Source organism: Bos indicus x Bos taurus, chromosome 21, assembly GCF_003369695.1.
Source record: "Bos indicus x Bos taurus breed Angus x Brahman F1 hybrid chromosome 21, Bos_hybrid_MaternalHap_v2.0, whole genome shotgun sequence".
Lineage (NCBI taxonomy): Eukaryota > Metazoa > Chordata > Mammalia > Artiodactyla > Bovidae > Bos > Bos indicus x Bos taurus.
The window spans coordinates 1077844-1087733 of record NC_040096.1 but is presented as its reverse complement, the minus strand read 5'-3'; the positions used below and the strand labels follow the sequence as shown (position 1 = coordinate 1087733).

The following is a 9890-nucleotide window of genomic DNA, read 5'->3' as shown; positions in this document are numbered from 1 at the left end:
TGTATGCTTTTCTCTGAGTATGTCCTATTCATAGTTTCCTATTTTGTTTAATTGCACTTCCTCCTTTATTTTTTTTTTATTACATTAATGGTTTATCTGTTTATTGATTTTTCTTAAAAAAAAAAAAACAGCTTATATATTTGCATTTTATTTTTTTGCTTTAATCATTCTTAATTCCTTCTGCTTACCAGTGTGTGTGTGTGCATCTGAATGTTGTAGTTTCCTTAAAACTTACAGATCTGGATACCTAATCAATTATGTAAACTGTATTTCTAGACATTTTATATTAGTATTTAACATTATTTTTACTCTGAGTGCAGATTCAGCACTATTCCATAGATTATAGTATGCATACATTTTCATTATCTTATTCTGCCATTCTAGATGATTTTGAATTTATTCTTTCATCAAATTATTTTTGAGAGAGATATTTTAAAAATCTCTATATAGTAGTGGTTTCAGAGTAGCCAGTGGTACCCCACTCCAGTACTCTTGCCTGGAAAATCCCATGGACAGAGAAGCCTGGTAGGCTGCAGTCCAGGGGGTCGCTAAGAGTTGGACATGACTGAAGTGACTTAGCAGAAGCAGCAGAAGTAGTGGTTTATTTTCTTGTCTTGAATCAGAGACCACTGCCTGTACGACTAATTTTTCAATTTAATTGACAGTTTCATTGTGATCTAATACATAGCCAGTTATTTTTGTTAGTGATCAACTCTAGAAAATGTGATATGCAATATTTTTCATGGCAAAAATTCTAACATGTGTTAATTTATTTCTTTTTACCAGTTTTGGGTTATTTTCCAAGTACCCCTTTTTTCATCCCCACCTCAACTTCATTTGACACTTAGGTTGTAGTTCAGCATTTGCTGTGGAAACAGAAATCACACCCCTGAGATATTTGCAAAAGTGAAAAATGGAACACCTATAGGTATCACATATGAATTAGAAATCTTTCCCTTTAAGTCACTGAGTATGAGATACATTTTTAGCATATTCATTTCATTAAGTCTTTACATCCACCAAACTTAAACAAATGGAGCATAAGAAAATCAGATCTGCTTCACCCAGGCATTCTTTGTGTGGTCAGAATGACACTCTGTATGCTACAAGCCCCAGAGGCTGAATCCATGAATCTCCTGGAGGAGGGAACAGCATACACTCTGAATCACTCACAGAGCAAACCTTTGTATGGCAAAGGGCTCCTTTGTTCCTAACTGCAGCAGGGGTGGTTCATTTGTCCTTATGGGCAGACCCTCAGGACACTTCACCCAGCTTCAGTCCTGGTGATATCCCTGTTATTTGATCTCTTCCTGAATGAGCTGATGAGGAACAGGGAATCTCATTAAAAAAAAATCTTATTTCTTATTTTCCTCATGTAGGTATCAGTCAGAAATAACATAATTTTTGTTATATTTTTAGGAATTGACTAGCACATTTTTGGTTTCAACTGAGTGACATTTGCTAAAAATATTATTTGGTCTTTTTGAAATTATGAATATAAAGTTAATGTACCATTTTCAAAGAAAATCATTTAAAAATAATGTTACCTTAAGACAAATTCCAAAGATGATCAAAGAGAAAAACTTGGTGGTGTTTTAATTCTTGTGCAAGCTTTTCTCAGGTTCACAAGTACACAAATGTCACTTTTATACATGTTATTTTTAAAATACCACCTATGTCCTAAGCATTGTCCAGATTACACTTGACATTCACAACAATCTATAAAAATATATGGTGTTATACCCATTTTTCATATAAAGAAACTGAGGTATAGGAAGTTTAAATAACTTGCTCCTGAATGCAGGGATGGTAAGATGCAGTCGGGATTACAATCATCCTTTTTCCCCCAAACCATATTATGTTCTACAGACCCTTCTCACATGCTATATAAAGATCACTTTATATAATTATTTGGGTTTAAAATATTTGAACAAAATGTGATATTTCACAACATTAGATAGTGCATATTAGGACAAACTTTTCAAATTTTTTTGTGCTTGGCTTAAAGTGTCCTCCTTGACAGCACAGTCACCACACAGAGCTCATGTTTTGAGCCCCTGGGGTTAGTTCAGTCTTTGAGACTGCTCCATCTGGTCCCATTCTTTGGCTGCTTGGTCATCTAAGTCCCCTTTCCCCTGAATGACTAGGACAGCCTAGAAGGTGGAAATATATTTGGATTTACATTTTAGAATCACTCACCCTAGGTGCTGGTAATAACCAGGCATCAAGGGCCTCTTGACTGAGGAATTACTTGGACAACAATGATCAAGAGGGAAGGAATATGGCAAAGACCTCAGTGAAATAGGCTGAGATATTCACCCACAAAATCAGGAATCATGTAATAAGAAAGAGGCAGTTTATGAATACAGGCAGCTGAGGCACATTCTGAGTGGTGAACTAAGAAATACTGGGTCTGCAGCCCACAGATAAAGCTCCAGAACTCCAACATTCTGTAGCTCACTTATTCTCACCTCTGTCCCACCGGGCAGTTTGTGAGACTCCACACATAAATATTGCACATGTGTTTCCAGTAGCTATATTAAGTGTGTCCACCTGCTCTCAGTCATAAAAGTGGGACAAGAAGCAGCATGGTGCCTATGATCTGGAAATATACTACCTGAGGTTCATTTGCTGCTGTTCCACTTATTTATGCCTACAGGTCAGAGCTATATAGGCAAGTAATTTAACATCTCTCTCTCTTATTCATCTCATCATGATGGTGATAAAAATTATAGCCAGTACCTCATAAGGTGGTTCTGAGAATTAAATTACTGTTTTGAAGAGTATAAACTCTTCAAATTTGTCCTGTCTTTGTTAAACAGTTGGGGAATTCTGCCACCCCTGTGACTCAGGTCCCCAGGATACTTTCAGCTATGTTAGGCAGGGGGATAGCTTTCTGCAGTTGATACACAGCATTTTATACATGTCAACTAGGTAAACTGTTAAAACTGTGCTATTTAACCCACATTGTTTCTTTCTTTGCTTGTTCAGTTATTGAGAAGTATTCAAATTGTTTACCAAGACTTTGTAGCTTATCAATAATTTATTTGCTTATCTAATACTATGATACTAAACAGAAAATTGGAATAGTTTATCTTCTTGGTAAATTATAATTTCATGTTTATATACTTTATGTATCTCTAGTTGTGTATTAATCTTTAATAATGAACTCTATGCTCAAAAGAGTTATAACACCTCTGATTAGTTTTTCATCCTTATAATGTTTATGTATTCTTCTACTGTATGTAGTATATAGTTAACAACATATAGTTTCATTTTCATTTTAATTATGTCTGCTAATCTTCAGATTTTAAAATACTTCCACTTAATACAGTTATGGTGTATTGGCATTATTAACTTTCCAACTTACTATCTATTCAGTTTTCATTACTTTCTATATTCCATTTATTGTCTTTCCATTATTGCATTATGACTTATTTGAAAATGTTTATTATTCTACTTTAATTTTTATAATCTTATCACTTTTATGCCAAAAATTTCTGTCAAAAGCACTTACTCTGGTATGTCTATAGATGACACAAAATACTGAATACAAAGAACTGTGTATCTGAGTCAAAGACTGTTGTTTTAAATAATAATGATACAGTGGCTAAACTGCATGGGAACTCACATAGCAGCAAGCTATTAATGGCATCACAGTAATTACCAGTGTCATATTCTGTAAATTCTTTAAGATCTGTGTCTGCTACATTTAGATAGAGCCACTGAAATAGCTGTTTTCATTAGATGCTAATCACTGAAACCTGTGAAAGGGACAGAAAAATAATTTACATACCTCACACTCACACAACAGCAATCCTATCAATCTTTCAGCTTCCAGCTCAGTATTTATTTTATTAAATAAAAATTATAGTATACACCTTAAATATATATTTTCAAATGCATAACTTTCATACACATTAATATGTATGTATATATAATTCTTACATATATACTTCCAAATACAAATGATTTCACATCAAGTTAAATAGGATAAAAACATGTAAACATATGCACCTGGTTCTGGTCAAGTAAAACATAAAACCACAAGGTAACCACAAGTTAAGAGTGCACTTGAAGGGGAATGGGGGAGGGAACAGACATGTAAACAACAGAGATGCTGAAGCTGAACCATAAAGCCCCACGAGGGTCCATTTCTTAAGACTGAAGCAGCAAAAAGCTCCTGGTTCAGTTTAGACTTCTCCCTTCACCCTGTCACATTTATTCTTGAGGGGCTTCAAAATGAGTGGAAATTCTGTAAACACTAGACTAGAACTGAGTCAATCCTGTTAAAAACAGATGACAAAATAAACCATAAACTGACAGTCATATTAATTTCACCAAACAATAACTTTAAGGATGTTTTGTTACTTTTTAACACAGTGAAACACCATAATCCTGGGGGACCAGAAATGGGAATGGTCAAGAAAACAGATGGATGTTTCTATACAAATGGTTTCAGCAGCCCCTGGAAGTGACAGATGTGTCTATAAACAAAACACAGACAAGAGCAGATGACAGAGCCTCAGCACACCAGACAACATGCCACAGCAGAATGCCACAGATTCAAAGTGCAATATTCTTCCGGCTCACAATGAGGTAAGTCCCACCAGACCTCTGTGAAGGGAAGCGCATAGCTCCTGGTGAAAACACTTACACAACAGATTGGCCAGCCAAAGCATGACAAGCTCTTTTCTACTGCTTTTAAAGGGCATGTTGCCCTCTCCCACCTGCAGAGGCTCCAAAGGTTCCCAATGGCAAGTACCAGACGCCTCAGCACCCTGCCGCTGAGGCTCCTCTCCCTGGCCCTCAGGATACACATGTTTGTAAAAACAGTTCTCTCCAAATGGGCAGACCCTGCCTCGAACAAAATACCTGCAGGTCTTGTGACTCAAAGCCTCCAAGTACTGCTGAATAAGTTTCTGCTTCTCTTCTTCCTCCTCCACCCAGAACTCACTGGGAATGACAAAGGTGGACATGACCCTGCACTGAGGGCAGGACTTGATAACTCTGCTCCCAAATTGTCTGGCACTTCTCCACCTGCGGATACACTTAAGACAATAGGTGTGGTTGCAGCTGGAGAGGATGCCAAAGCGGCAATCATTCCGGTTGGCTTTCTCATAGACAACCTCCATGCAGATGCCACACACTTTGTCCGCACTGCGCTGCACGGCAAAAGAGAGCTCCATATTCTTTTCGTGTGCTTCAATGCAGGCCTTTACATGGTCTGCCCTCTGGGCACCATCCAAGGGGTGCAAGACTGGCAGCCCACACATATCACATATATCTCCATGGAGATCAATACAGCTCTGCCCACGAAAGCACTGCCCCGCGATAGCATCACGGCAAAGCTGCCTCCCCATGCCCAAGACAATCTGTTCCCTCTCAATCATCGAGCTCTGCACAGGAGCCTCGGAAACAGAAGGGACCATGCGGCCCCGGTAGGGTTGCCCAGGAACAAATTCAACGGCATTCTCCCAGCCTTCTACACCTGCTCCTCCAGCAGCTTCAAGGCCTGCATTGTCTGTCGTGGCTTCAAACAAACCCCTTTCACCAGCCGAGCCAATCACAGGCAAGGAGCTTGAGGAAGCAGCAGGGGGGGCTTCCGCCACTTGCAGGGGCTCCATGTGCGCAGCCGTGCTAGGGCCGCTGTCTGCAGAGGCCTGGGGCTGCGAGCCAGGGCCCTCCCCAGCCGCCTGCCGGCCCGAGAGGTCGTGGGAGTATCGGCACTTCTCCCCCTCCTTGCACAGCCCATGAAGATAATACCTGCAGACGACTTGCTTTGTCCAGCTGCCAGTGCTCCGGCTCTGCAGCCAGCTGGGCCCGGCCCCTCCCCATGAGGCTTGGGCAGGCCTCAGACGTGACGGGCGGAACGGGGATGGGCCTGGAGCCGAGGACCACCGAGAGACAGGGCGCACCGGGACGGTGGGCCGTGGAGCACCTTCCCCTGCTGCCTCGGCACCCCCAGAGGCCCCGGCTGCCTCGTGGGGTTCTTTGGGAGCTGCAGGCTCTTCCATGGCAGCTTTTAGTCCCCAGAATGGTACCGGAACTTCCCCGGTGTGTCTTCCTTTCGGGCTTGAGGCCCGGAGGCCACGAGCCAGCTCCGGGACTTCTCCTTTGGAGCTGTGCGTCTGTTTTCCCGCTCCCCCAGTCCCTACTTCCTGTGCCTGTGTTCCTACTTCCTTCTCTGAGCAGGCGCAGCAAACACTTCCTGTGGCGGCAACGTCAGTCCTCCACTGGGTCGGCGCACGGTCGGTCCGGCTGGAATTGTGACCGGCATTCTCTTTTGTTCACATCCGGCCTCGGTGTCCGCCTCGCCGTCCCTGCTCTGCTGCGTGCAGCCCCTCGCCCTCCCGCGGCTCCTCTGAGGGAAGAAATCACAGCCCTTTGAGGTTTTAAATCAATCCTTTCCAGTGTTCGTTCGGACGCATTCATTTCATTGGTTTTTCATACGTGTCTGTTGAAAACATCGTAATCATGCCTTTTTAAATTTCCCACTGTGTAAAATTCATCTTGTTTCTGAACCATATCACACATGAATTTTATAAATGCTTTGTTCACTTCATTTTATGTCTATGTGGATCTGTTTTTGTTTTAATTATTTTTCATTCTGAGTACCGTAACTGTTGCTTCTGGAAGCTTTATTCATTTAGTTGTGTTGACAAGAGCTCTTTTCTTCTGCTCTTTGTTTTCTGGTAATTCTTACAGGCTTAGGTTGGAAAGGCTTTTCGCCAGTGAGGCATGAGCAGACCTCTGGTCTGAGGCTGCTTTAGTGCCTTTCAGCTGGGTTAGGTTATTGTGGTTTCCAGCCTTTCCCTCCCTTTGTGCAGAAACCTCAGACCTCGCTGGTCCTGATGCTGGCTTAATAAGCCTCTGTCCCCGTTGTGACCCTGGCTTCCCCTGCCCCCCTCTTTCTGATTTAATTCACAGTGGCTCTTTGTTTCTGTTTCTTTATTACACCCAGTTTTGTACGGTATTGTGCTGGGCCAGCCTTTCATGGTAAATCCTCTACCCTTCTGCCCATGTGGTGGTTTTTAATTTCATGAGCTGTCATTTTGCACATACATATTATTAGATTAGTAAACAAAGTAGTTATAAATATAAAGTGTTGATGTATACTGAATTTTATCATGTAGGTTTCTGTACTTTTAAAGAGATGATCATGTTATTTTTCTCTTTTTTATTTTATTGTGATTATTTACAGATAGATTTTTCAATGTTTAACTTACCCTTTTTTTCCTCAAGAATAAACCTTTTGTGGTATGATTATCATTTTACATAGTATTAGATTTTGTTTGCTAAAACAAGTTTCTCAGAGGAAATTTTATGTCCAAATTTTTATTTTAAAATTTGAGAAAATATGAATATAGCACAGAAATTAGATTGAAGTAAATCATAAACATAAATTAATTAAAATCATAAATTAATTAAAGTAAAACAAATATGAAGTAGGGGGAATTAATCAAAATCCTTTGAAAAGATTCTTGAACCTGAAGTGAAGAAGGCTAAAATAACCAAGATCAGAAATATAAAAAGTGGTATCAGTACATTAATAACAGGTATTAAAAATTATATAAGGATATCATAAGAAAAGTTAGTTATTAAATTTTAAAATGTGGAATGGTCATATTTCTAAAAAAAAATTTATTAACAAAAATGACAGGACCTGAAGTAAGGAATATAAATATTGATCTGTTAGATAAATATTTATTTTAAAATAACTCCATAAATGAAATTTTTTGAAGTTTCCATCTACAGAAAAGTAAAAAGTCTATATGTGCTATTATTACAAGTCTTGTCCACACCAGTAAGGTAAGCAAAGAAATAATAAATGTTAGAATTGCAAAGAAATTATTCATGGACAGCAGAAAATTAAGAATAATTTACTGATAAACTATTATACTTAAGAGGATTTAGCAAGGACCATGAATAAGAGTGCAATAAAACAAAATAATTTGAATTTGTATTTATATTTATATGTATATTATATATATATACATGCATATAATCAATGATATTTAGATATTTAGAATTCATAATATTTATAACACTCAAAGCTAATTATCCTAGGAATTAAAGTACTAAAATTAAAATCATTTTATTTATGAAAACAAAAAGAAATTGAAGGATAGTCTGATCATGCAGTAGAAGGCTCAATAATTTCAGATAAATTATGTAAGAATGATGTTACTGCATTATGAATCTAGGAAATCTTGGTGAATTTATATTTATCTCCTTTATGTTGAATTTTGTGTTTAGGATGGTAACTCTTTCAATGTTTGGCTCACTTTCACTCTTTTTCTCTATAAATATGTTGGATATTGATTATTCCTTTGACAACCCTCCAAATTTTCACAGAAAATGACTTGAAACACAGCTTTTGGGTTGTCCACAAATTCACAAACATAAAAAATCCTAAATATAAATCTATTACATGTTTAATGGTAGTATGTTCTCAGCACCATGTCTAAATTATATTTATTTGACTTTTTTACTTTTTATAGATTAGCACTACTCAAAGTAGTGTTTTATGATGACTTCATATGTGTTGTTCTGTATGGTAATCATTAATGCATATGGCTCTTAATCACCTGAAATTCAGGTGAGTGGTAGCTCAGTTCCAGATGGTATTTGATCTTCCTTGTCCTCAAACATGACTTCCCCGGTGGCTCAGACAGTAAAGCATCTGCCTACAATGCGGGAGACCTGGATTTGATCCCCGGGTTAGGAAGATCTCCTGGAGAAGGAAATGGCAACCCGCTCCAGTATTCTTTCCTGGAAAATCCCATGGTTGGAGGAACCTGGTAGGCTACAGTCCATGGGGTCGCAAAGAGTCAGACACAACTGAGCAACATTTACTTTATTTACTCCTGAAACATAAGGAAATGGAGAAAAGGCAGTATCTTCTAACCTGCCCAGCTGTACAGCTGGCATGGGACAGTGTCTGCTTTCAGATCCCCTCCTGTGTGACTCGCAAAAGTGTTTGTGTCTCGTCCTTTCACCATGAACCACATCTTCTCATTTTATAATGAGATATTCCTTATGCACTATTAGAAACTAAAATCGTACCCCATGATTTTAAATGTTATCTAAGACTGAATAACTACAAACTCTAGGCAGTGTGTGTTGAGAGAAATAATCTAATATTTTCCATACTAGTCAAATCTCTCTTCTCATAGAATTTTATCTAACCATTATATTTCAAAAACTTATCCTGATTTTTTTTTAATGTAAGCACTGATGTTGCTTTCACATAGTCTCTGAAAATACTTATCTAATCCTATCTCCAATTATTTGGCTCAGCTGAGCCCTCTTTCCCCAAAACACCACTGAGGGCATCCAGGTCTGGAACGTGACTGAGACCAATTTGTGCACACAGCAATGTGCAGGGCAGCAGGATATCTCCTGGATGATGAGTGTCAAAGTGTCCAACTGGAATGAAGGGAAGTAGCCTTCCACCTAAGCAGGCTGGGCTGAGCACCCAGTCACCAGGGAGCAAATTGATACATGTAAGGTTGCTGATAGCACTACAATGCTGAGGCATATTCCAGGCAGTGTAACATGAGCCTGATAGGCAAGAGACTAGTTCTGAAGTGGGCTGTGGCCATGGGGAGAAGAGAACTGGAGACTCCCACAGTGTTTTATTTTAAACATCCCAGGCCTTGGGCCCAGCCCCACATGGCTCATATGCCCATATTTAAAGGACATGCATTGTTTCCAATGGCACCCCACTCCAGTACTCTTTCCTGGAAAATCCATGGATGGAGGAGCCTGGTAGGCTGCAGTCCATGGAGTCACTAAGAGTCAGACATGACTGAGCAACTTCACTTTCACTTTTTACTTTCATGCATTGGAGAAGGAAATGGCAACCCACTCCAGTATTCTTGCCT

General features: G+C 39.3%; 1 protein-coding gene across 1 annotated transcript; it reads right to left on the bottom strand.

Annotated features, from left to right (window-relative positions):
- Positions 1-538: 538 nt before the first annotated feature.
- On the bottom strand, positions 539-7083 carry MKRN3 (makorin ring finger protein 3). Its single transcript, XM_027521604.1, has one exon. It carries the CDS (start codon positions 6015-6017, stop codon positions 4590-4592), a length of 1428 nt encoding a protein of 475 aa, XP_027377405.1. The 5' UTR covers positions 6018-7083; the 3' UTR covers positions 539-4589.
- Between the last annotated feature and the right edge of the window lie 2807 nt (positions 7084-9890).

Bases quoted from the DNA above. Each gene is read 5' to 3' on its own strand.
- MKRN3 (XM_027521604.1), bottom strand. From the start codon at position 6,017: ATGGAAGAGCCTGCAGCTCCCAAAGAACCCCACGAGGCAGCCGGGGCC.